General features: G+C 52.0%; 1 protein-coding gene across 6 annotated transcripts in view; it reads left to right on the top strand.

Moving 5' to 3' along the window:
* Window positions 1–24,360, top strand: part of NACC2 (NACC family member 2) — a 52,831-nt gene extending 28,471 nt beyond the window's left edge. For 4 of the 6 annotated variants that reach the window (XM_068914730.1, XM_068914726.1, XM_068914727.1 and 1 more), the window contains exons 2-6: window positions 7,325–8,245; window positions 15,994–16,161; window positions 19,084–19,189; window positions 19,490–19,587; window positions 22,266–24,360. In XM_068914730.1, the coding sequence (XP_068770831.1) occupies window positions 7,387–8,245; window positions 15,994–16,161; window positions 19,084–19,189; window positions 19,490–19,587; window positions 22,266–22,765 (1,731 nt within the window). In that variant the 5' untranslated portion in view covers window positions 7,325–7,386 and the 3' untranslated portion in view covers window positions 22,766–24,360. Of the gene's footprint in view, window positions 1–187; window positions 284–5,641; window positions 5,740–7,324; window positions 8,246–15,993; window positions 16,162–19,083; window positions 19,190–19,489; window positions 19,588–22,265 lie in introns of those variants that run through there. The other 2 variants (XM_068914724.1, XM_068914729.1) reach the window with 2 other exon arrangements.
* Window positions 24,361–27,126: the final 2,766 nt, after the last annotated feature.

Raw genomic sequence — 27,126 nt, 5'->3', positions numbered from 1 at the left:
TTCCTCCCCCCGTGCAGTTTGCTAACGGTAGGCTATGCAGTAATTGAGAAGTAAAGGCAATTGAATTACAGGCTCCTGTCCAAAGCCAGCCCGGTTTTTTTTTTTTTCTTTTTTTTTTACAACCTGCGTTGCATCAGAACTAGGCAGGATTCCTGATGTTCTCATGTGTGTTAGTGCTGACTCACAGACTAACTTGCACAAGAGAAAAAAAAAAAAAAAACCACGCAGGCAGCTCCACCATACTAGGTAATGAGCTCCAGCGAGAAGCCGCGTCTGATGTTTTGTAAGCTCCTTTTAATTGACCTTTTAAGACCGTTTACTTATTTTCAGGCTTTCTGTTCCGCGGTGGCACGGCGGGAGAGCTGAGTCGCGCGTGCTGTGCGCTGCCCGCGGTGCCGCTGCGTAGCGGGAGCGAGGAGCGTGCGGCTCAGCGTGACACTTGTCTTTTCGATGTGCTCTGGCCGCGGGTTACCGTCCGCGAGGGAACGCAGGAAAGGCACGGTTTTGCAGAAGGCATGGCGGCGGTGCGCTGAGGGGTCTGCCGGCTCTCCAGGAGCTTTTATTAGACTGTAAAAATTCAAGCTTGCCAAATAATTGTATTTTATGTTTTTATATCCATGTCTCTCTCCTTTACCCTTTTTCTTGTAGCTAGCCGGGGGGGGGGGGGGTGGAAAAAAAGCCCAAACAGTTAAGTGTGGCGTTTTCTGTGTTTGCATGTCCTTGCTTTGACAGCTCTTAAAGTCAGCAGCGGAGAAGGAAGCAGCAGCAATTAAGCAGCGATGGAAATGACGGGCTTTGCCTGGCGCGCGTGGCTGCGCTTGGTGGGGCAGGCTCCTGCTGGAGTTGGTGACCTCGAGCGCGGGCGCTTCACCGAGGCGGCGAGCGACTCACCTTGCAGCAGCACAGATCCCTTGTTAAATGCAGCGGCCGGAGCGCCGCGTGCTTCCCGGGGAGAAGCGCCCGGCGGCGGCGGTCCCGGGCTGCCCCCGCCGGCGAGGCTGCCTCACCAGCGCTCCTTTCGGGAGCTTGTCCTCCTTTCCCCGACCGCGCCGAGGCAGCCTGCGCGAGCCGCCGGTTCCTCGCTTTCCGCCCTAACTTTCAGGCTCGCCAAGCAAACGTGCCTCGCTTGGGTGTGACTTGTTCGTGTTTGCGGATTCTGTTTCTGCTATCTTAATAAAGCAGGAATAATGTTATTCACCGCTTGCCGCTGGCTGCCGCGCTATAAATAGGGTGCGTGAGCACTGCTTGCTGCCTGCCGCTTGCAGCATTAGGGGGAAGAAAAAAAAAAAAAATACTTTGGAGCTGGAGAAACAAGTGCTGCAGAAGAAAAAAACCAGCCTCCATAGGACTGTCATTCGATTTCCAAACTTAACCTTGTTTTGTCTCTGCTGCCCAAGCCTAGCGCTGTGCAGGCACTCGCGGCGCTTCACGGCTGAGATCCAGTCCCTGGCCCCTTCCCTTCGCCTCCCTGCTGGGGTTTTACCCCGGACAGGGACTTCTAAGGCCGGCGGAGGGGCTTCTCGCTCGCTTTTGTTTTTTCCCCCCCCTTTTTTTTTTTCCCCCCCCCCCTTTTTTTTGGCAGGGGGTGCTGGCGGAGGTTTTCCTTCCCGGCGCGTGGGGCATCCTCGGCAGGCGGGGGCGATGCCCCTGTGCCCGCCGGGGGCAGTGGGGCGGGTGCAAAGGGCGCGTTTCGGAGGGTCGTGTCCCCCCCCGCCGCCCCTGCTGCTGCCGCCCGCCGGGCCCCCCCATTTGCAGAAGAAAGGGACGTTTGCGGTTGGGCTGGGACCGCCGGGGCCTGCAAGGGCAGGGCCGTTCAGGCGCGGCCGGGGGGGCCCAGGGCTTCGCCCCCTCCGCGCTGTCCCGGCTGTCCAGCGCACCTGACTTCTAAGAAACTCGTGCCAAGGACCCTCTTTAAATAATTTTTTTTGTTTTTTTGGTTAGGTCGCTGAGTCTCTTTGTGTGTTGGCTAAGGAAAGGACGATTTCAATAAATTATCTAATTCTTTCCGATTACTCCCGTGGGAGCTCGGATGCCGGCATCTTATTCTCAGTCCATGCGTCTTTTCTTTTTTTTTTCTTTCCTTTACCGTTGTCTAGCCCAGACCTTTGAGGCATTTGTGCAGAAAAAAAGCAAGGCTACGTTTTTTTCGCCCCCCTAAAGCATACGGACACAAAAACTGAAAATTCTCAAACTCCACTTATTTTCTAACTCTGCCACTTATATCGAGTAACAGCCACATTTTTAATGGACATTTCGTGACAGTGGCTGTGACTTTACAAGAAACATGCGTAAGTGTATGAATTGCCCTTACGTGTCTGGAGGCTCAGGAAAGAGGCTTCCCTTAGAAAATAAAATGATGTTTTGTTTCAATTGTCCCATATCTGTCAAAATTAGAGGTTTTGTTTGTTTTTGTTTTTCATCCCACTTGTGCTTAACTTTCCCCGTGGGGTCGGAGTCGCCAGGCTGACGGCCCCGCACCCGTAGGACCGAGGCAGCCCAAAGGGCTCGCTCTGAGCTCTGCCCGGGGGCAGAGCTGCGGGGCCCCTGCAGCCTTTGGGACGTCCTGAGCGGCTCAGCTCCTCGTGCAGGGTTGCAAAACGTGATGGTGTACAGCTCTAAGCGCTAAGGTCATTTTTTTTGCCGGACAGTTTTTTTCCCGTGTCTAAGGGATTGAGACCGTGTTGAACCATTCTGAAGTAGTTTGGCGCTCTCTTTAGAAAAGCGCGTGCGCTAGAGGAGCTTTTTAAGTTAGGCGTATCAAAGGTTGTTACTGGCACAGTCTAGTCCCCGGAGTGTGTTGTTGCTGTTGTTTTTAGGGGTGTGAGGTCTGACGGTGAACAGGTTCTCCCTGTCTTTCAGGACTACCTTATTTTACTTCTCAGCCTTTTTTTTTTTTTGCTGTTTGTTTGTTTTGGGGCATTTAAAAAGAGGAGAGGGGACAAGAAGTCAGCAGTCTTGGCTTAAAGTTTATTTCAATGGCTTGTGCTTTTGAAATCTCACTGGTGTTGATTTGATTGTGCTCCTCAGTAGCGTTTGCAGACCAAGACCTCAAACAGTAAGTACGATTTGTGTTGCAATTGCTCTTTTTACTCCTTCTCTGCGAGTGCCTTGCAGAACCTTTTTCCTCCAGAAAAACTAGAGGTTTAAACTGTCACCTAGTGAAATGGGAAGGCTCGCTTGCCAACCCTCCTGGTTTGTGACGAGCAGCCACCGAAATCTGCCGCAACTGGGGGAAAGGCAGAGTGGTGATTGGACTGATGCAGCCTCGGAGGTTGGATCCCTCGGGGATCAGCGTGGCGAGAGCTGCATCCCGGGCGGAGCGTGCCAGAGCAAGGCCGGGCTAGTCTTCCTCCGCTGGTAGAAAGCGCCTCCTTCCCGCTCTGATGCTTCGGGGTAAGTTTCAAACGAAATCTGCCAATGATTTGCTAGGCGAGGAGACCCTCGCAGTGCTCCTCGCAGGCTTGAACGCATCGCCAGCCAGGGCAGCTTTGATTTTTGTAGGGAGAGACGTGGGTCCTTCCTGGCCCGACCGCTTTGTTTATACAGAAAATTCTGAGCACTATTAGTAATTCGCATCTATTTTAAGTTAGCTCCTTCTGCGCTGCCCGTTTTGACTCTCTTAAGCCACGGCCAGGCGAGGCGGACTGGGTCCCGCAGGGTGGGCGAGCTGCTCTGCAGCGGGCTCGGGGCAGCCGCAGTAGGGTGGGAGCCCCTCGCACCCCTCTGCTTTGGGAGATTTGGCTTCACCTTACCGTAACTTGTATTGAATTTCTCCTTTAAAACAAACCGAAAAAAAAAAAAAAGCACCTCCCCAAAGCCGTGCCGCGGGGTGTGCCCGGCGCGCGGAGGAGCGGCCGCGCGCTGGTCTCCTCTCGCCGGCCGCTCTTCTGCAGAGCAGCGTTTCTCGTTCGCGCTGCCCTGGCCAGTTCTGCGGAGGCAGAGGAGCGTGACCGAGTGCGAAAACCGTCCCATCTGGTGCCTCCCGCAACTCCCACCCCTCTCGAAGGGAGCTCGTACTCCAAGAACAGAGAGAGAGAGGTCCTTCTTGACCCGTGGCTTGCTCTCCTTCTGGACGAGGCTTCCTTGTGAGGTGGCCGAGCGGTGAAGTTTTGGTTCCGCCCTCGGCGGCGGGAGTGCCCCGCGCGGGTGGGAGCCAGCGCGGCGCGGGTGCTGACTCTGCTGGCCTTGGCCAGCAGCTCCAGCAGCGGCTGCTGGGCCTCCTCCGTGGGGCAGCGACGCTCTGGAGAACCTCATCACGCAGGTTCCTCCTGACCTCGGCAGGCGGGATGCAAGCAGAAAGCGCTTTGTTTTCCGGGGATTTTTAGGGGAGATCAGGAATAAATCTCAGATTGCCGGAGGAGATTCCTTGCCTTTTAAAACAGAGGTTGGCACTGCTGTGGTTGGACAAAGCCAAGGGCTTGGCTGTCGTGTCGTCTTCTCCAACCTCCCCGTAGAAACGTTTTCTGATCTGCGTCACCTCGCTGTGCCTTGGTTTCCTCATCAGCCTGAGACAGAAATCTCCTCTACCTCATACTGTGTTTGACTTAAACTCTTAAACGTTCACAGCCTGCTCCGAGGTCCTCAGCTGGAGGTTCTCGGGTCGGCCAGGCGTCGTTATGAGCTTGCAGGTCCTAGGGGATGTCGGGCGACCGCGCGATGCCTTTGGCTGGAGAAGGAAGGGAGGGCCGGCACGCTCGCGGCCCCCGCGCCCTCCGGAGGGGCAGCACTTTGCTCGCATCCCGTGGAGTCGAAGTTAACGCACCAGATTTAGATTTGGACGGTGAAGACAGAGGATGGCGCGCGGGGAGGGGCTGAGCGGGAGCAGCGCGGAGCCTGCCTGCCCTCGCCCAGGGGCGCCTTCGTTTCCCACCCCTTACGTTTCGGCCGTGCGCGCCCCTCCCCGGAGAACGAATCCGGGGGGCAGCGACCCCAACCCAGGCGTCCCGGGCAAGAGATAAGTAAGAAGGGTGAAGCCCCCCCCTTCCTTCCCCGCAGAAAGCACCCAACCTGCTCAATAAACGCCGAGGCAATTTACAGATCGGAGCCTCGGCGGCAACGCCACGGGGGTTTCGTTGCTTTAAGCAAATGGATTTGCTTGTAGCGGATGCAGCCGCCGCCTGGAAGAGGCTTTTTCCCCCGGGGCTGGGGGGGGAGCTGCCCCGGCCGGCCGGGCTGGAGGCGCGGGGGGCGGCGGGCCGGCACCCCGCTCCCGCCGCCGGCACTGGATGGCAGGGGAGGCGGCTTACGGCGTAATTCATATGCAAAAAGCGGGCGATAAATTTAAAACCTGTCGCAGTTGCCGTGGCACCGCCAAGCGTTTCGTCCGCGTACAGTACAGTATTTCTGCCATCTTTGTTTGCATTGCAGTGACTCATCAAAAGTCTGTCTTGTACCAACACTGGGAGCATTCCTCTGGCACTGATATCCCTCTGTTTTTAAAGCTTCGCTTCGAAACTGGCATTTACTTCAGGTCCCTAATCAAAGGGCTCTATTCATTGCCGCGAGCAGCCTGAATGTTAATCTGCATCCGGCCTATTCATTTGGATGCTATGCACTGCCGTGGAGCTTGGACTTGGTAAAAGCTTGAGCTACAGCAGATACAAACGCAGGGTTTGATACTATTTCCCCCCCCCCCCCGTCCCCGAGCAATCCGCGCTGCTGCGTGTAGTGTAGCAGCCGGGGCGATAAGGAGGGACGCGGCGATCCTGCGGCGCGGGGCTCTGCGGCGCCCGCTCGGAGGTACGTCCGCGCCGGTCCGGCCAGGGGCCGCGCGGAGAAGTTGCCTGCTCCGAGGGGTGGTGGGTTTGGGGTGGGGTTGTTCTTTTCTTTTTTCTTTTTTCTTTCCCCCCCCCCTCCCCTCTGCCAGGCAGATGCAATAAAATTGGCTCACGGCGCACTCGCTTTTCTTCCTGTTACCCCGTGGCCTTGCAGATAGGACTGGGTTTTTTTTGTTTTTTCTTCCCCCCCTTTCCCCAGCGCTGGGAACAGAGCAGCTCTTTGTGGGTTATTATTTTCTGTTCGGAGCAGGTTTTTTTTTTTTCTTCTTCTTCTCCTTCTTCTTCTTGTAAGCGTTCTCAGATAAACTTCTTTTTTTGTATTGTTCTGATGAGCCTTGGGTGCTACTTAAAAACTAGTTTTTATTCAGTCGTATTGAAGGCGAGTAAGATTTTAAACCTGCTCGATTTGCACGTGGAGCTTTCGGGGCGGGGGGAGGAGGGTCTTGGGCTACGGCTCGTGTTTTGGCGAGCGTGCAGTGATTTGCTTCTCTGGAGTTTGAGCGCGTCGGATGCACGAAAATTAACTCGCTCGGCCTCGCGCAGCGCTGGTGCCTTAGTTCTGCTTTAAGGCGAGCCTTTATTCGGTGGGGTAAAGAAGGAATTATGCCGGTGGCGAAAAGGTACACGCGTCCTTCAACTGCGTACCGGGCGCTGTAATCTGATGCAAAGTGCAAAGCCTGGCGGAGCGATCACGTGAAGCTGGTTTTGACGTGAGACCGTCGGGCAGGGGGTCGATGCTGCCTCGTCCGGGGCGACAGGGCCGGACGAGGCTCGCGCGCCCTTTCCCAGCGCCCCTTTGCATGTGCCCGGAAGGGAGCGGAGGGCGCCTGGCTGCCCGCTGGACGCCCGCTGCCCTACTTTGTGTTTGGAGGAGGAAAATAACCAGGCAACTTGGTAGTCAGCTCACTGCAGCGCCCTGCTCTGCTTTATTGGGGCTCAAAGATCTGGCTTAGTTTGGAGACAAGCTTCGTTTTGTTGGAGGATAATTCGGCCGAGAAGTAGTTTAACTGTTGAAACGCTGCTTTTCTCTAGCGCCAGCGTAAAGGTTTCCTTGGGAAAATGCGTTCTCGCGGGAGTCGTTGCTCCGACAGGGTTCTGTATTTATTTCAGGCAAAAGGGGCACGTTGTTTTAGCAACGTCTCTTCTGTAGTTTCGGCGTAGCCGGTTGTTGTTGTGTTTCTTATATAATGTTACCACAGATCTGCCTGACTATTTTACGTGTCGTACAGTTCGCTCTTCTCCCCTTGGTGTTCATATTTTCCTGCTTAAAGTAAACCCCAGAGGGAATAAATCAGCAGTGTTTATTTAAACAAACCACAACTTTAAGAAAATATTTGAATTTTGAAATATCCTTTGCCATCCACCAATCGCATTTTTAACGTTGTTTAGAAACATTGATAAGTAATTTTGTAAGCAACTGCTCTCCTACCTCAGCTCGGAGGGTCCGAGCCTTTGATATACTGTTAGGTTGGCTCGTTTGTTTCTGCACGTTTCCGTGGATTGCTTAAAAATGCTGTTCCTCTCTCCCTGCCTTCTCCGTCTTTCAGATGTGCCCTACTTTGGATATCCCTGCGTTGAATGTCTAAGGAGCTCCAGCTACTCCTGAGCCATGTCGCAGATGTTGCACATAGAGATTCCCAACTTTGGGAACACCGTCTTGGGCTGCCTCAACGAGCAGCGGCTGCTGGGGCTCTACTGCGACGTCTCCATCGTGGTCAAGGGCCAGGCCTTCAAGGCACACCGGGCGGTGCTGGCTGCTAGCAGCCTCTACTTCCGAGACTTGTTCAGCGGCAACAGCAAAAATGCCTTCGAGCTGCCAGGTACCGTGCCACCGGCGTGCTTCCAGCAGATCCTCTCCTTCTGCTACACCGGGAAGCTCACCATGGCCGCGAGCGAGCAGCTGGTGGTGATGTACACCGCCGGCTTCCTGCAGATCCAGCACATCGTCGAGAAAGGGACGGACCTGATGTTCAAAGTGAGCTCCCCGCACTGTGACTCGCAAACGGCCATGATCGAAGACCCCAGCTCGGAGCCGCAGAGCCCCTGCACCCAGCTGCAGGCCGCCTCAGCACCCTACGTCATGTCCCCCTCCATGCCCATCCCGCTCCTCACCCGCGTGAAGCACGAGAGCCTGGAGCTGCAGGCCACCGCCGGCCTCCCTGCCAAGCGGCCGCTGGAGACTGGCGCCCGGGACGCCGCGGGCGGCCCCGGCCCCGCCGCCGGCCCGCTCAAGCTTTCGCGCGTCTCCTACTACGGCGTGCCCAACCTGGCCACCCTCCTGCCCACCGTGCAGCAGGTGCAGTACTCGCAGGGCGAACGGACCAGCCCCGGCGCCAGCAGCCTCCCCACCACCGACAGCCCCACCTCCTACCACAATGAGGAGGACGAGGAGGATGACGAGGCCTACGACACCATGGTGGAGGAGCAGTACGGGCAGATGTACATCAAGTCCTCGGGAGGATACTCTGGTAATGCGTGCGCCCTACCCTTTGCTTTTCTGCTCTCCTTACGGTTTTGCTTCATCCTTTTCCATCCAGCAAAGTTAATTTTGGGCTGTTCATCAGGCTTTTGTCTTCCGGGGCTTTGTTTGGTGATTTGCATGGTTTATTGCTCAGAGCGTTGTATGCCACCAGCTCGGTGCTGGTGACAACTGTTGCATCCAGCCCGGGCAATGGAAGCGCCCAGTGTGGCTCAGGCAGCCCATGGCTGTTCCCCACAGTGTCACTGCTCACGTGCCCTGTCCCCAAACTAGAGGTTCCTCCGTAGGTGACAGAGGCTCCATCATGGGCCACGGTCTCCTTAGTCCTCCCCCTTTTTCCCAGGGCTGCCAAGAGGCGGCCCGAGACTGAGGTGCGTTTTGCAGCGCAGACCCCTGTCCTCCAGCGGCTGGCCAGCGAGAGCTGGTTTCACATGTCCTGGCTCATCCCAGGGCCACCAGAAGAAGCGTCAGCCCCGCCAGCCTGGCCGAGGTAGATCAGTCGCTTTGGAAATTAGTCTTCAGCTAGGTGCAGTGCACTTTCTCTATTCAGCACCTTTGCCTTTGTCCTGTCCTTTCAAAAGAAAAGAAAAAAGTAGGTTTTTCTCCCTCCTTCCAAATATCATCACATCATTTCCACAGACGGTGTAATTTAGGAGTATCTCCAAAAAAACGGTCCGTCCCCACCGCCTGTGCATAGCACCCCTTCACCTTGCAAGTCTCCTGCCTGGTACGCTGCCGTCAAGAAGGGAAAAGCAATCTGGGGGCCCCGTGGCGATGTCTGGTTTTTGTAGCAGAGGCGTCGTGGCCGTAACTAACGTGACGCCCGCTCTTCCCCTTGGGTCCGCTGCGGGGAGCGAGGTCAGCGCCAGCCCCTGGGCTGCTGCCGCACGAAGCCCTTTCCGCAGCGTAGCCCCGCGGCGCCGGCCCCGCTCCCAGGTTTTGTGCCGGGCGGAGGGACGATGGGGAAGGGGCGCGGGCGGCGAGTCGGAGCGGGCCGGGCGCCGCCGGGATGCGGCGTGCGCTTCCCGGGCCGGAGCGCGTTCCCCAGGTTTGGTGAGATTTGTCGAGCTTGGCGATGCAGGATTTTCCTCCGGTCCGGAGCTGGTTTTCACCGCCGCTGTTTTCAGTTGTCATTGCTGGGCTAAATTTTGCAAGTACTCAGCTCCCATTTGTTGAATAGCTGGCATGCTTTCCTCAAAGCCTTTTAACTTTGTTCTTATAGAGGGGGGAAAAAATGACTAAAAGGACCTCTTCTGTGCCCTAACACTGCGCTTTATGTAGCAGCGGGCCTGGGCACAGCCCAGCGACCTCCTGGGCCTCCCCAGCAAGAAGCCGCCGCACTGCCCGGAGGGTGCGCACCGGTGCCGGCTTGAGGGAGGGACAGCCGCGGCTCGGCCGCTTGGCGCTTCCCTGCCCCGCTGCTGCCGCGGGACAGCTTGCCGCGCGTTGGCATTGGATTGGCGTTGGATTGGCATTGGCGCTGGCGTTGGATTGGCGTTGGCGTTGGATTGGCGTTGGCGTTGGATTGGCGTTGGCGTTGGATTGGCATTGGCGTTGTCGTTGGGTTGGCGTTGGGTTGGCGTTGGGTTGGCATTGGCGTTGGGTTGGCGTTGGCGTTGAGTTGGTGTTGGGTTGGCGTTGGTGTTGGGTTGGTGTTGGGTTGGCGTTGGATTGGCGTTGGCGTTGGGTTGGCGTTGGATTGGCGTTGGTGTTGGGTTGGCATTGGCGTTGGGTTGGCGTTGGTGTTGGCGTTGGCGTTGGGTTGGTGTTGGCTTGGTGTTGGCGTTGGCCGAGCCAGCCCCGCAGCATCCCTCGGGCGGCCTCTCCCGCAGCCCGTCTTCGCCCGAGGATCTCTCTTTGGTACGGTTCAAGGCACGCTGCGAGGCAGTTTCCAGTTTTAAATAACCCAGCTGTAGCGTCAGGCTTCCCGGAAAACAGGGCACGCACCCCAGAAAAAAAAAAAAAGAGAGATTTAAAAAAATAAAAATAAAAGCGACGCTATTGCATGATGGTTTGGACTTGTACGGCTAACTGCGTTTTAATTACCGGGGATAAACCGTGCCCTCGAAAGGTGCCGATAATAACACGGTGAGATGGGAGAGAGAAGGCGAGCGGAGCCCGCTGGGAGCGGTTTGCAGTAGCCGTGGCCAAGGTTTCCGAGAGCCCCGCTCGCGACGACGGCCCCAGAGCCGGGCGGCGGAGCCAGCGGCCCGTTTCAGGGAGGGTTTTATTCATTCATTCATTTATATATCTATCTATTCCCCCTCCTCGTTCCCGCGCCGGAGCCGGGCTCGCGCTCGCGGCATGCCGGCGGGTGACGGAGCGGACGGAGTCTGGGTTTATTTCTGTTCGCCCCCCTTTTATAAACCGCTCTGGGCAGGCCAAGAAAATAAAAATAAAACAAAATGAAAGAAAGAACAAGGCAGAGCTCGCGGTGCGGCCGGGGCCTCGGGGCCGCGGAGGCTCGGCTGAGGTTTGCGGCGCCGCGTGCCGGGCCGGGAGGTTACGAAACACCAAACGGGACAAGAGCACGCTTCAGGAGCAGCTGGTCTGAAACAGCCGTGGTAGAAGAGTTCGGCTCGTTTCAGCGGGGGGAAAGGTCTTCTGCCGCCCCGACACCCGGGTGGTGGGCGGGCTCTGCTGCACGCGACGCACGCCGGCTAAGGATTAGTCCTTTTTTATTATTATTATTATTTTTTTTTTTTTTTAGGAAATTAAATGCCAGCTTGGCACAGCCTGTCTATTGACCCTTTGGCTTTTTGGTTTTCCTTTGGCTTTTCGCTGAGGGGCGCGAGGGGCTGCGAAGCGACGGCGTCCCGGTGGGACGGGACGGAGGAAGCGGCCGGGTGGGCGACCTGCCTCCCGCCTGGACGGCGAAGCCCCCGGAGGCCCGAGCGCCCCGCGGGGTCGCGCAGCGCCGGCCCTTTTTTGGCGTTAAAAAGTCCAGTCCCTGCTTCCTCGCAGTGAAACACAGATGTTTAATTTTAGCCTGGCAGATGTTTCGCTCCTGGCCGAGATCAGAGGCGAAGGCAAGATAGGGGTATTTATAAAGCGGTAATATTTTTCCTGTACTAGCTCCAGATTACCGCCGTGTATAAATAGGTCACAAATCACATCCCTGCGCTTCGGCCCGCGGTGACAAACGGGCGACGCGCGCAACGTGAACCCTTGGGGTTGGGGCGGCGCGGCCCGCGCTCCGAGGGCCGGGCAGCCGGCAGGTACGCGCGGCAGCATGCGGGTTTGGTGGCAGGCGCGTGGGAATGCAGAAGATGAAATGAAACGTCGCCGTTTGCCCAGCAGCCGCTCGCTGCGCGGCGAAGAGGGCAGAGCCGCCCGCGCGGCGGGTCTGCTCCAGGTGCTCTCAGAGCGGGTTCGTGTTGCGGCCCTGCGGCCGCTTACTTTGCCGGCAGGGTCAGTCCCTCTGGCCTTCCTGCGTTTCAGACCCCCCGTCGCGAAAGCAAAAATACTCGGTCCCTACCTCCTGGCGCGCGCGGGAGGTTTATGTTGAGTAAATAGTCAAGAGGAGGACGCAGGCGAGTGGGAGCTGCTCGTTCAGGAGCCGCCTCCTGAGCCGCGTTGCGACTGCCTCGTTGGCCAAAAACCTGCCGCGTTCCCCATTCCGAATCGGTTGTTGCGAGCTGCAGCATCCGCGTGGGTTTCAGATCAAAGTATATGCTTGAATAAACAACGTATATTAGTGCTTGACTTGTAGCTATGTTTGCTTGCTTTGTAATGCTCTCCTGCCCGCCTCTCCGGTAGCTGGTAGGCTCCTTTCTTAGTCGGGAACAAAACTGCGTTAAACAATGCTTCACATTGTTTGCCCTTGCATTCAAAGGAAAGGAGCTGCTGCCCTCCCAAGATACAAATTAATTAGAAGCGAATACTATCCTCTTCTTTAGAGCATAAAGGCCAAACAGACTTGCTTTCTTTGAAAACATGGGAGCAAAGTGTCTCTTGTATCCTGCTTCTTTATGTAACCGGTCTGTGTGCAGCGATTAGTCTCTGCTGAGCTGACGTAGCCTAGAAAGGCCTGAATCTCTGGTAATTCTTGTTCGGTACCACTGAGTTTGTACTAATGCTTTAATCAAAACAAATTCCCAAAATGATCCGTGCCCATGTTTAATGAGCGATTTATAGACAGCAGGCCAGTAGGACAGACGTAGCCAAAATATAGTAACGGATTCCGTTGTGCTTGGTCTTTTTTAGTCCAAGTTGTCTTTGATCTCGTGAAGTATTTGACTTCAGAAGATGAAATGTTAACTTCTCTGTGGCCCCACATGTGTGAAAGGAAACGTCTTCAAAAGCAAAGAATTTTTTCAGGACGGAGTTGTCCCTGGCTCTTCTCAATGCGGAGTTCAGTACATCAATATTGTTTTCCCGAAAAGCTGCTTTTCTTTCAGGAAACAGGCTTGACACCAAATTCTTTGAAATTTCCCTAGGAAGTTAGCTTTAATACAGTAGTTGTTCTGTTCTTTTTCTTGCAGGCGTCATTATTGCTAGATCGGGATCTGTTTGGCCCCAAATTTGGGTTTTATTGAGTGTTTGCATATGACAAGCGGTAAAGTGGGTAGATTTGTCCCTGTCTGCCTGTAGCCATTTGTTGGCTGGATGTTGCAGGTGCTTAATTTCTTCAGTTTCAGTCATTTTGATAAAGGAGTGGATAAGACATGGATGTGGTGAGGGTCGAGGCAGGGACAGCTGAACTTGGAGTATTTCCAAATGTGCAACTTTGGGCTAGAAAAGGCCCCTCAAACTCTTGAGCCCCAGAGCTCCATGGTGCTTCGCTGGGTTTGCAAGGTGCCCTGAAACCTGCAGCCCGAAACCTCGGTGCAAGTGCGAAGGATAATTAAACTATTACTAATACTGTGTGGGGTCCACGTTAGCTTTGCCTCCTCCGAGTGCTGCTTTTTGTCCAGCAAAACCATCTGAAGACACGTCTGTGTGATCAGAACAGTGACTAATCTCCATTTCAGTCTCAAGTCTAAATTCTTTTTGGTTCAGAATACATAAATATTAGATAACAAGTAGAGAGGACCCACCGCCTGTCACTTTTACAGTGAAATGTATCATTTGGTGTGCGGCTTGCAACTGTTCAAGAGTGCTTTCCCTGGAGACGTACAGCCTTTATGCCTTTAAAAAAAGAATAACTGGAGACCTTTAAAATAACTCTTTGAGTATCAGTACCAGTGTGCTCAGCTTCTAGCCCTCCTCTTTTAATAGCTTAAGATCTGCCAGTTTTTTAAGTGGTGATAAATGGACTGCTTTCCCTGCCAAGCTCGCCGGCAATTAACCCAGGCCGTATGAAATAATATGGCCTGCTCTTGCTCTCTGTCTGTGACCTCGCAGTTCAGAAACATGCATTTAGCACAGAACGCCGTTGCCCAATGTTGGCATCTGTGTACCCCTAATAGCATGGTTTACCGTTCTTTCATAGCCTCCACTAAAGACCTTGGACATCCTGGTCTGGCCTCTGTGGCTGATAGGCAGAGCAAGAGGTCATGCACGGCCTATGTCATTTTAACTTTTAGTTCAGTCTGTATGTAATAGAGAAAGCGGCGGAGGACTCTAACTGGGCACTTAATTTGGTGTCCTCCAGTAGCTACTCTTTCCTCTTCCCACCCGAGATTTGCATTTATTTCACAGTGGCCTTTGTACCATTATAGCCTGCTTTTGTGAACATCTTTTGCCAAAACTGAAAGGTCTGTGAGGGACAGCAGAGTAGGCCCTTTGTTGCTCTTCTTCGTCCCAGTATTTGTACCATTTCTAGTGCCCCCTCTGCGTTTGTTTACTCTGGAAAACGTTAGCGTTTAGTTTGACATACTCATACTTGCTTCTCACTGTTTGAGAGCACCAGAAATACCACGAGTCTTTTAGGTGCTTCCCCTGTGCGAGCACGAGATTCCCATCCCCCCGAATGCAACGCATCCAAGTGCTCCAAAGCGCTTCCTGTAAGAGCTATTAAATGGGGAAATATTTCAGTTGGTGAAGAATTCTGCATGTCCCATTCTGTAAATGGGACTCCATCAGCACTACCAAGCGCTTCCACTTTGCATAGATAATTGGGCTGTGACGGCAAGAGAAATTAGTTTTAAAACATCATGCGAACTGTTCTGGCTCCGTTGGTCCTTAACTGCTCAAGAACGCGCCAAGCCGTCCGGGCACCGTGCGGTCTGGCTAGGCAAGAGGCATCCTGATGCTGTGATGGTTCTTCTGAAGCGTCTGCTCCAAAAAGCTCTGTGCCTAGCTGTCATTTTGCAAAATATCAGTATTTAGAGCAGCCCTAACTTTCTAGGGAAGGAGGGGAGTGATGAGGGTGAGGATGTTTCCAGCCTCGTGCCTTGCCATACGAAGTCGCAGAACAATGCAATGTTGCAGGGCATGGCCTAGTTAGAACACTAATCCCTTTGTAACAGAGGCATTTCCGCTTGGTTACTGCAGCAACAAGTTTGCAAAACTTGTTATTTTATCTAGAGAATTGAAAAATGACCTCCAGAATATCAGAATAGCTACAGGAGAAGACACCTGTTAAGTAGGAAACATTTTGAGTTCAGAAACTCTGCTTGCTGTTTTTTCCTTTCTTAGATCTATATTTCCTTTCTTAGATCTGTATTCATGCATAGAGCTGGATTTGATTTTACAAGTAGCACTTGCCGCGTTATCAAACCTTCTTGGGAAAAAGATCATTATACAGTTGGGATGCAGTTCAAAGTCTGTAAAAGTTCACAATACGTACTAGTGCAACTGGAGTCGATATACACCTGTGTCGGTCCTATTTTGCTGTGATTTGTAATTTTAGGCATGCCTGTGGACTTCCACTGTAAATGTGCTTTAGAAAGCTAATCCTCCGTATGCTCACATAACCCAGAATTGTGCAGTGTTAGTAGTAAAACTCAGTTGTTTTAGCTTTTCAACGTTAACGTTTGCTAATAGGCAGTGGCAGGCTCCATTAATAGTATGTAAGGGAACGTTTTAAGTGAAATCACAGCTGTGTCCTAGTAGTGCAGTGTAATTTGTTTTTAAAGCCACAGCTTAATGAAATTTTTTGGTCGGTTGGTTGGGATTTTTCTTGTTATTGAGATAAAATGCTAGCCTCCAAAAGCTAGAGTAAGGGAAGGCGTTCCAGGAGACGTGCTGCAGCTTGCAGGAGATGACTGGTGGATGTGACGGTAGCGAGTTGCCTACCTTGACCTTTCTTGGTGTAGTGTGTATCTGCAAAGTCTGACTTTTAATCTCAGCAGAAAAAAACAGCAAAAGTAGTTATGGTACTGAAGCAGATATCTATCAAACCTGGTTAATTTATTGCTTGGTTTAGAAACCCCTGTTGAGTTAGCATGACGCTCCTCTTCAGGTGTCTGGAGGAGGCTAGCTCTGGATGCCTCATTTCGAGAATGATGTCAGATGTTCAGAGCTGCCTGTTTTCACAAATGATTAACTCGGAAAAAGTTAAAGCGTAATTAGGTTCCAAGAGCCCCTCTTCCGGAATGCAGGCACAAAGGCAAGGCTGCTGCTGTAGACCATGAAGGAGATCCGTGAGAAGAAAGGCCCTGTGTGTAGAAACCTTCAAACCCACCAATTGCCCTGGCCCAGCGCGGGCATGTCCTCGCCTGCCCAGTGATGGTGCTTCTGCAGGGCTGAGTGTTTCCCAGAGCAACGTGGAAAAGTTGAAATCTGATCTTCTGTTAATGTTGTGTTTCCAGTAATAAACTCTTTTAATGGTTTTCCCTTTTAACTTTTAAGTTGCTCAAGAAAAGCCAGAACAGATTCCACTAGAGAATCGTTCCTGCGTCCTCATACGAAGGGATCTAGTTGCTCTCCCAGCCAGTCTCATCAGTCAAATCGGATATCGTTGTCACCCAAAACTCTACTCGGAGGGAGATCCTGGAGAAAAACTTGAGCTCGTCGCAGGTAATAAGGGGGTAAATTTCCTCTGCTTGAGGATGACTGGAGATTGCTGATGTTTTCCTTCTTGAAATGTGTTCTTCATCTTGCTTGCACCATTGTTGGAGTCATAGATATTGTATGTCCTTGCTATGTCTTTTTGGATTATTCATCGCTAATTATCTTAAAAAAAAAATCTTAAATTTTCCTTTAATTTGCTGATAGAAAAACGTGTCATTAGCAGGATTTATTCAATTGAATTAATTTAGCATTTTAATTGAATTCCTCAGCTTGTATTCTTCCTGATTGGTGTGGGCTGCATCACAATTGTGTTTTGATTTAGAAGCCTAGATTTAAAAAAAAAAAGTCCTCACACTATAAGATTTACAGAGTAGTGGATCTAAAATTTGTGTCAGTGAAGAAGCTTTAAAAAAGCCTCAAAAGTTTTCTAAACATTGGAGGTGTTATTAAACTGTCAAACATTTCTGTAGGAAGGAAAAGAAGGAATCAGTTTTGATTGGTCCTTTCATCTATCTTTATTTTCAGTTTTAGAGGAATTTACAGTAACTTGAAAATTCCCTTACTCATCTCTAAAGGATTTATGGCCAGCCTGAGGTAGAAGGTGGTGCTGTTTAGCCTTTAACGATCCTGGTGTTGTAGAGCTGGATAAAGAATGAAATGCACTGGCCTTAAAACCGCAGTTGGCCCCGCTGCAGCCCCTGCGTACCCCAGAGCATCGCACAGCCGGCAAATGTTCAGCTGTGGGTCCAGATCAAATTCCAGTTTGAATAATCATATTCTGCATCTATAAATTCCCCCGAGTTTCATTTTGCTGCCATAGTCCTCTCGGTTTATACCCCGTCGTGTTGTGAGCAGCCCGATATCCCTTACCTGCTGCCCAGACTGTTGAGCTCTAATTAATACCTGTAAAGCACCTGGAGCAAAAAGCACATGTGGCAGTGCAATCAATCCAAATCAGTTGTCCTTTCTTGCTGGTCATTTATCTCTTGGTGAGGAGCCTGGTTTTATTTTCAGTCTCTAGAAGGAATCTTAATCTCAAGAAATACCCAGAAAGGTTTCCGTCTGATCAGGGAAAGCTTTCTTCAGTGGAAGGCAGAAATAAAATGCGCACACTGTAACACAGCATAAAACCACGAGTATTTATTTTATCTGGAATATTCATTTTGTACCCATTTACATTTTATGTGAGGCTTCTTAAAAACACCAAGTGGTGTGGGTTATTTTCACAGTAAGAGCTGCAAATTGGCTTGAGGCATCTCTGCTTGATTTACATTTTTCAATCTGGAAAAAAAGTAGATTAATATCTCTAACTGATAGTGGCTGCCCTGGTTATTTTTTATTTATTAAAGTGAAGTTACCCTTGGTAGAGTCTGGCTTTCTCTCTGATGGCTTATCTCTTACAATACTGCTACTGAATAAAGACTCAGTGGCTAATTGCAGTTTCAGATGTGGTGAAACCTGATGGAGGTGGCTGAACGCAGCATCTGTCACGGAAGGAGTCTTCTCCTAAAGTTCCATAAACTGGGTAATCTGAGGATTTCCTTTTGTCTCGGAATTTTTCATGCCATTAATTGATTCTGCAAACTTCAGCAGCTTTCTCTAAGAAGGTCTTAAACAAGCCTTGAAACGATCATAGTAAAACTGATGGATAGATATTATGAGCAGAGCGTGGTGATAAGCGAGGATGTTCTGCAATCCAAAGCTACGCTTGCTTTCTCCGTGCTCGGCACCCTCCGCTCTCCTGCAAGACTGAGTTAATGACCACCTGGTGAAAGATGGACCTGTTAACGTCCTCAAGCAGACCAGGCTGTCGAGCCTGGGGACGAGCAGGGAGCAAGTGAGGACTCTTCTGAGCGGGAGCAGGTGCCAAGCTGCAGGGAGCCACCCTGCGTCTCCGCAGGCGCGAGTCCACCGGCTTTCTAATGTTCCTCAGCTCTCTCTTTATCTTCAAGATTAAGAAGAACAATCTGTAAGCTTTCCTGGAAATTCAGGAGGCAATTTTATTTCTCCAGTAGATTTTTTTTTTTCTTCAAGATAGTGTCTTCTGCATCCAGATATGACCCGGTATTTATTTTTAATTAAAAGCAAATACCAAACCCCTCACAACTCTTATACGACAGTATGCTTAAAAAATGGAATAACCTTCCTGTGCAAGCAGGTTCGGAGGCATAGAGTGGTTTGTTTTTATAAGCTGTGCGCAAAGCAGAAGTATTTGATAAGGAACGGATAAGAAACCTGCTGTAAAGCACTGAGGATCTGCTTCCAAACCTCTGGACATATCAAGCTGCTTTGGCAGGATTGCTTTTTCTTCCTGAGAACATCCTTAAAGTCAATATATTTCAAAGTCAGCAGTTCCTATGCAATAGAAACAAAATTCCCAGCTCACCAGAAGTATCAAGAGGTTATGGACCAGGATTTTTGGAAGCAGTTTGATCTGTAGCATAAATATGTACCTTTTCTGGGCTAGACAGTTTTTTTTTTTCTTTTGGTTGTATGTTCTGCAATCTTTCACTAAGAAAAGAAAAGGACCTGTGGATTGGGACTTTCTTTTCAGAAAGAATGAATAATCTGATAGGTATATATAAAATCATAGAATAGAGCCTTATGCTGCATGCCTTTATAAAAACTGAGTCCTTTCATCGGATTTCCCTAGACATCCTTGCTTTGTGGGTAAAATGAGGGGTTTATTACTGCCAGGGACTTCCCAAAACCCTGAAGGGTTGCAATAGCAGTCCTCACGAGGCTTCTCCAAAAAAATCTGCTGGCCTTCTGCGGCTTTTTTGACAGCACCTGAAGAACATGCTTTCTACTGTGCAGCTTTGTAGTTGTGGTGAAACAGCCAAGCAGAAATAGTTTGCTCCTGGCTCAGAGGGCCGCTGTCAGCAGTGCAGGGTGTAATTCTGGATTCTGCCTCTTCACCCGTTGCAGGCTCGGGCGTTTACATCACTCGGGGGCAGCTGATGAATTGCCACTTGTGTGCTGGCGTCAAGCATAAGGTTCTTCTGAGACGTCTTCTGGCCACTTTCTTTGATCGGTATGTCCTCTTGCCGCTTACGCTGTCTCCAGGGGGTCTGTTTATTTTCTGGTACTTTAAGTCTATTAATATGTAATGTGTATGTGAACATTTCATCCTCCACATATACTTTACTTGTATCTATGCTTTTTCTCAGTGATGGTTCAACCTGAACACCAGGTTTTCTGATTCCTTGTCTTAAAATCACGTAGCTGGGTGATTCCTCCATAAGAAAATAAAGAGAAGAGGACAGTGTCTCCTTGCAGCGCTTGGGCCGGCTGCTGTCCCTGGCGTAAGGCTCTTTCTGTGCCGTTCTTGCAGGAACACACTCGCCAACAGCTGTGGGACTGGGATCCGGTCGTCCACGAGCGACCCCAGCAGGAAGCCCCTGGACAGCAGGGTCCTCAACGCCGTGAAACGTAAGCAGAGCTTTATTGCTGCTGCACTGAGCAGCATGCCGAGAGCACAGCTGAAACGTGAACGGGGAAGGCCAGCTCTGTTGCCTAATAGTGGGAACTAGGCATGGTGAAATCAGGCTATAGGAAATTTTTTTGTTGTTTTTTGCATCATCAGTTTTTTTCTGTCTGAAGTTAATTTTTTGTTGTTGTTTGGCAGTATCTTGATGTAAAACATTACTGCTACTCATCTATTTTGCCATATTTTAAAATGTTAATTTTGCAGTTAATTATTGATAGCTGTTGGAAGAAGGGAGTCGAAGTGAGGCATTTGGCAGCTCTCTGAGCTTGCTGCTGATGAAGCAGACCATCTCGGTGTGCGCTGGCTTGCGTGGCCTAGGGCTCAGTCGCACGTTCGGCTTCATGCGAGTGCAGGGATCTGCCAAATCCACTGATTTACAAGATCAGAGCGTACAGCTCAAATCCATCTCCCAACCGTGTCCTTTCGGCATCTCTCGCTGCTCCTTCTGGCGCAGCTGCGTCCTGGCTGCAGCCGTGCCGGCACGCCGCGGTGCTTGCGGCGCTCTGGGCTTTCGTTGTTGTTGCTCTTAGGTAGTAAATGGGCCTCCGGGAATCAAGAGTTCTGCTGGCTGCTTCAAACTTCGTAACGTGGAATAATCTGCTTTTGTGATCTCACTGTCAACATTTCTGTTAGTTTTAGAGACTATTTCATTGAATATGTTTTATAAACTTCCTTTCTTTTTTTAAATAAGTAAAATAGAAGCCTTGCTGCAAATAATTGTGCATAATCTTTTTAAAGAAGGATTCTGTATGGGAGGAGTAGTTTTTGTTTTTAACCTCTGAGCTCTGAACAAAGTTCTGCTTCATACCAAGCAGTTCATCTAGTCTGCAGAGCATCTGATCTGTGTAACAGATTCAGCTGTTTTAAAACTGCTGTCCTACAGGTAAGATCCCTTGTGTTTTGGTGATTAAATGGCGCTCTTAAGTTTAGCAAGGTCTGGGGTGTGTAGGACTAGCTGATGGATGACCCCTCATTTTGAAAGTTTGGCAGAACAACAGCAAGAGTGTACAAAATAAAAAGTTTTTTACTTCCATGAAGATAACTATTCTCTGAGCCAGGCACAAGAGAACAAATGGTTAAATATTTGGCTATTGCAGTCACTCTTTTGAATACAAGGAGTGTATTATAGGGCGAAAGGTGCTTGCTGGTGGCCATGAGGAGCTCGGTGGTTAGGAAACACTGATAGTTCAGTACAGCAAAGCCTATTTAATACATACTTGATATGTGGTGGAAAGCAATATGTTCTCTCACCCTCTCTGGATCCTGGATAGTAAATCTTTATGTAAATGTTGCACTGGAAAATGAAACTTTAAGCTTTTTTCTTTTTTTTTTTTCCTTTTTTTTTCTTTTTTTTTTTTTTTTTAAGATTTGGAAGATAAATCTTTCTTCTCCCTAATTGCTGCTGTGCTGCTGAACTCCTGGGGCCTTCCAGCCAGACTGAGATCTGTAGCACATGGAGAAAAGGGATAAAATGGCACACGTTCAGTATACAAAGCCAAGCTCGCTAGAACGTGCTAATGGTGCTTGCCCATAGTTTGCGTATGGTGGTCTCCAGAGAAAGCCCTCCCTGTTAGCAGCTTGCCCCCGGGGCATGCTGAGTCGTGAGGACGCGCCGCATCTTCCGCTGCTTTTGTAGGGCATGACTTCATTTTCCCAGTGTAATATTCTCCAGTTGCCACATATGCGCTGGCATCACAGTACAGGCTTTGGGGCAGTTCGATGGTCTCCTGTGCCAAGGAAAATCTGGGAATCACTAATGTATATTACCGGATTCATTGCTATAACAAAGAGGCCTCAGATACACAGCAGGAGTTGAATTCAGTTGCCTGTTTCGCTCTGGCTCCCGGCTTGGATGCAGCCCAGCACCGCTGCACCAGTGCTGGAGTTGACGTCTCCACCGCGGGCACTGCCTGGTGTAGCTGGAGTTTCAGACTGGGCTTAGTCTGAAACTATGTCTGAAACATTGTCCTAGCTAAGGCTTGAGAATAGTTTCAGAGGATGGAAAGGCTTCGTTCTGGGCCAGGCCAGAGGTCCGTGGCGTGTTGTTTAGTCCTGGAGTGGCCAACACAAGAAGTGGGACATGCAGGCGATAGTCTGGGACGTGCAGGGGATCGTCCTGCGGGTGCACCTCCTGGCAGAGAGCCGTTCTAAGATTTCCTCTTGTCGGCGTTCTGCCTGCACCACACTGTTTTTAAGAGCCATTAGGGGATCTACTTCTGAGGAGTTTGTGTTGACCTCTTCTCTGTCCGTTTATACTCGGGGTCCTCACAACAGGGCCACAGTTTGGCTGGCATTTGTGTCCCCTGGCTGGGAAGACGTGACCTCTTGGGTTCAGTGGTTCCCCGCAAAGTGAGTGGTCGTTCTCCAGCCCCCTTCCCTGAGACTTTTATGACTTCACGTTGTATCCCTTCCCGGTTGTCTGTCTTCCAAGCTGAGGAGTCCTTTTCTGTAAGTCTGTCCTTGAGAGAGCTCTGCCACCCTTGTGAACCTCGGCTTGATAGCACCTGCATATGATAAGTGTGGTGGCATGTTTCTAGGATGGGACAAAGGCTGCAATCACTCGGCCGTCTTTGTATTGCTTTCTCCGAATCCTCAGTTGTAATTATCCCTGTCTTTGCAGTGTATTGTCAGAATTTTGCCCCAAGCTTTAAGGAAAGCGAGATGAATGTCATAGCAGCCGATATGTGCACCAACGCCCGCCGAGTCCGCAAGCGCTGGCTTCCGAAGATTAAGTCCATGCTGCCGGAAGGGATGGAGATGTACCGCACAGTCATGGGCTCCACCACAAACAGTGTCCCCCTGGATCCCGAGTTCCAGCCCAACACTGCTCAGGTCTTTGAGCAGCGCATCTATGCAGAACGGAGGAGCGAGTCAGGAACTATAGTAGCTCTGAGAACTAATACAGTGAACGTAGATCTAAGCAATGGCTCCAACCAGTCCTTTGAACAGAGCGAGGATGCCGAAGGGGCTGGCTCTGTTATACAAGAGGCAGCTGCCACGGATGCGATGGCATCAGATACCCAAAGCACTCCACAACCTTTTGAACAAGGTTCGGGCTCCACTAGCCGGCCAGAAACTCCGGTGAGAAGACAAGATGGTACTTACGGAGGGACTTTATAAAGAGAGCAAACATTTTGTGACCTATAAGGGATCTGTAATACTAAAGCTGCTTGCATGCATTACTAATACAAAACAAAAATGTGATCAAGCCACTTACCTACTGAACTGCTACTGTTGCCTGAAAAAAATGTGATTTTTATTCTGCTTGTATTTAAAATTTATGAAGGAAATAATCGCATTCGTTATACTGTAAACGACTAGGTCTGTGGCGACCTACTTAAAAAAAAATATTGGGCTCCTTTTTTGATATTCCTGAGGTTAGTCTATAAGATTGTAGCTTTTTTCTTTTTTTTTTTCTTTTTTCTTTTTTTTCCTCTTTTTTTAAGAAGGGGAGGAGAAAAGCTAGACACCCCCCCCAACCACCACCACCCTATCATCACCACCCCATCCATTACTCAGCTCAGAAGTAAAGCCATCGTTAACCTTTTCCTCTAAAGAACGTTTTACCGTCACTTAACAGGAAAGCAAGATGTGTTAGGGTGCAAGTGGTTTGCCTGGCAATGTTTTTCTCTGCAAGAACGGCTCTAGCCAAGTGGGATAGGGTGGGGGAAATCGTTAAACGCTGCTGTTATGGGAAGGTCAGAGGACGGGAAGACCCGTCACGCGAGCGTTGCGACGCAGAGTGCTGTAGCCGCGGTCCGAGGGCTCTCCAGCGTCTCTCCGTTGAGGGCTAGGTTGAGTTTTGCTGTTTCGGTTCGCCGGTGGTTCCTCTGGAGGTCAGACTGGTCTGTGTAGGGAGGGCTGCACGGGATGCAGGACGAGACCCCGGCTTTTTGGTTTCTCCAAACAGAGCTGGATTTTGGGGGGTTTGTTTCTCTCTGTCTCCCTTAGAGCTGCTCCTCGTAGCTTGCCGCCTCTTGCTTGGCACGCGCTGCACCTTTGCACCAGCGGCCGGCTGAGCGGACGGGCTCCCGGCAGCGGGGGCCGCCTCTCGCGCCGGGCCGGCTGCCGGCTCTGCCGGGCTGCGACGGGCTTTTAACCGTTTCGAGCGATGCAAAACTAGTTTAGCTTTGTGCCCTTCTGCGAAGAGGTTTCGGGGAGGAGGAAGGCTTTTGCTGCTCATCCTTTTCTGGGGGGGGGGGGGAGGGAACCCCTTAGCGAACCGGCTGCCGGTTGGCGCGCGGTGGGAGGGCACGGGCACGGGCACGGGTGCCCCCGGGGCCGCCTGCCCAGCGCTCGGCCCCCTTTGGGGCGCGTTCGCCAAGCTCGGCGCGGGAAGCTGCCCCAGGGGCCAGCCCATCCCGGCGGCGAGCGCGGCGGCTCCGGCTCGCGAGGACCTGGGTGGGATGGGGACAGTGACGTGACAGCCAAATATGTGGCTTGGGGTTTTTTTTTGTTGCTGTTTTTTCCTTTTCCTTTTTTTTTTTTTTTTTAGTTATGGGTATTTTTACTGCGCCTGAAATGCCTGCTTTAAAGACATTTACAGTTTGTTCTTTCAAAAGTTTGGAACTATGAACAAGTGCAAAGTGCACAAATAGTCACTCAGAGCCTACCGTGGCTATTCTTTTGGGGTTTTTTTTTTTTTCCTCCCCCCTCTTTTCCTGGGTCCTGACTTCAGCGCTTTGCTCAGGGTTTTCTTCCTTCTTTGTATTTAAATTACAAAAAAAAAAAAAAAAAAAGGAAGGGGGTGGGAAGGAGAAGGGGGGGGCGAGGGTAACCCAACTTTTGGCCGTTTGCGTGGTTGTCTTCGATACTTGAAGCCGATTCTGCATCGTGCTGGCGCGGCGGCCCGGCCCGCGGTGCGTTGGCCCGCCCGGAGAAGCGCGGCGCGCGGGGTCCTGCCCGCCTCGGGCCGCGCGCCGCCCTGCGCCCCGCGTGGCGGCCTTCGGCCGGGGCCGGGGCGTCCTCTGCGCGCCCCGGCGCTGCCCGTTAGACCTATGCAAAGGAGGGCCGGGGCCGACGGGCAGCCTCGGGGGTGTGCAGGAGCGCGGCGCTTGTGGGCGATATTTGCACTTTACCCACGTGGGCAAACGAAGCTCGTCGTCTCCCGCCCCAAAGGCCCGTCGGGCCGCCTGCGCCGTGCCGGCTGCTCGCCGGCGTGGAGGCATCTCTGGAGCTTCGTAGCAGGCTGGTGCCCGCCTATGGCTCGGCAGCGCCCGCGGCCCTGCGAGCAGACCCGCTCAGAGGACGCCTTGGGCGCCGCAGGGCTCGGCTCGCGCGGGGCTCCCCGTCCGCCCCCCCCCCCTTTCCCCAGGAGTTCGGCATCGGGGTCTTTAGCCCCCATGAAACGCCCGCGTGGAGCCCGGCTCGCGGCCGGGTTGGCCAGAGGCTGGCGCGTGGCCGGGCCCGAGGGGTCTCAGCGCTGTGCCGGGAACCTCCCGCTCCGGCCGGACGTCCCCCCCGGTGCTCCCCGAAGGTTTGGCGTCGTCTTTGCTGCGCCCGGGGCTGGACGAGCCGGGGCAGGAGCCGGGCGCCGGGAGCCGTCCCTCCCGCCTGTGCCCGTGGGTAGCCGTGATGGTCCCAAAAGGGATTCCTCCTCCTTTTTGGCGCGTCCGCCGCCGGGATTCGCGGGTGGCTGACGGTGTGCTGGACCAAACCGACTCCCGGGCAGATGTCCCCACGGCCGCACGGGGAGACCGAGGTGGACGTAGCAGCAGAAGTACTTGAATGACGTAGAATGGCTTAGGACAGAGAATCTGAAGAGAGTCAAGTTGCACAGTGAAAAAATATATTTTTATACCTAGCACAACTTCCTGTATATTTTGGGGGTTTTTTTTCTTTCTTTCTTTCCTTTTTTTTTTTTTTTTCGATTTAGGTTTGTTTGTTTTATTAATTATTATTATTAGGAAGGCAAACTTCTAAAATGTGAAAGGGCGTTGGGTTTTTCCTTATCTGGTAGATGAGGGCAAGCATTTTGCACTAATGTTTCCTGTGTGTGGAGGATTAATGATATGTTTGAAAATGTTATGTGGATAATGATTGTATTCTTCCGAGAAAAAAAAAAGTAACCCCTTTAAAATATTGAATGTAAAGTGAGAACAGAGCAGTCCATCGATTGTATGCGGCTTTCCTGAGTGCCTTAGAATTTTTTGATCATTTTTTTTTTTCCAAGGAAAACGGATTAAGCAAAATCAGATCATAACCAACTCCTTCCTCCTCTTTGTTTACGACACTATTTTAAATTATAGAATTTGGGGCTGCTTTATAATGTGAATAGGAAATTGCATTCATCTAGGTCTGATAGTGTAAAAAAAAAAAAAAAATCGAAGCATCAGTATTTATGGTATGTCTGCACCTTTATTCTTATGCTTGACTATTAGCAATATTACATGTATATTATATATCTAAAGTTATACCAAGCACCTTTAAAGAAAACGGAGCATAAGCATACGAGTTACATGCAGCTGCCATATAGCGTAGACCTCAGACCCTCTCCTCGGCCTTAGCGCAAGCTGCGACACCCACCCGACGACTGTTGCTTTGCAGAGGGGTAGCATGTCCTTCTGCCTCCCTCCGCCTCGTGTTAGTGCCCGGCACTTCCAGTTTTGGCTGAGAGCTGCAGCAAACGTCCGGGGCCGGCGGTTCCCACGATGTGGGGGCACCCCGGTCCTTCCGGGGCCAACGGTTCCTGTGATGCTGGGATGCCCCGATCCCCTGGGGCCAGCGGTTCCCGCGATGCCGGAGCGCCTCGATCCCTCTGGGGCCGGCGGTTCCCGCGATGCTGGTGCACCCCGATCCCTCTGGGGCCGGCGGTTCCCGCGATGCTGGGGCACCCCGGTCCCTCTGGGGCCGGCGGTTCCCGCGATGCTGGTGCACCCCGGTCCCTCTGGGGCCGGCGGTTCCCGCGATGCTGGTGCACCCCGGTCCCTCTGGGGCCGGCGGTTCCCGCGATGCTGGGGCACCCTGGTCCCTCTGGGGCCGGCGGTTCCCGCGATACTGGGGCACCCTGGTCCCTCTGGGGCCAGCGGTTCCCGTGATGCCGGGGTGCCCCGATCCCTCTGGAGCCGGCAGTTCCCGCGATGCTGGTGCACCCCGGTCCCTCTGGGGCCGGCGGTTCCCGCGATGCTGGTGCACCCTGGTCCCTCTGGGGCCGGCGGTTCCCGCGATGCTGGTGCACCCTGGTCCCTCTGGGGCCGGCGGTTCCCGCGATGCTGGTGCACCCTGGTCCCTCTGGGGCCGGCGGTTCCCGCGATGCTGGTGCACCCTGGTCCCTCTGGGGCCGGCGGTTCCCGCGATGCTGGGGCACCCCGGTCCCTCTGGGGCCAGCAGTTCTCGCGATGCCGGGGCACCCTGGTCCCTCTGGGGCCAGCGGTTCCCAATGATGCCAGCTGGACCACGGTGAGTCCAAGCGGTAGAAATGGGTCCTGAGCCACTTTGTTGGCTCAGTATTTCCCAGCTGGCAAAACCGTGTCTCCGGTCTG

This window comes from Struthio camelus, chromosome 20 (assembly GCF_040807025.1).
Source record: "Struthio camelus isolate bStrCam1 chromosome 20, bStrCam1.hap1, whole genome shotgun sequence".
Classification (NCBI taxonomy): domain Eukaryota; kingdom Metazoa; phylum Chordata; class Aves; order Struthioniformes; family Struthionidae; genus Struthio; species Struthio camelus.
The sequence above is the reverse complement of the archived record's forward strand: the minus strand, read 5'-3'. Positions and strand labels throughout refer to the sequence as shown.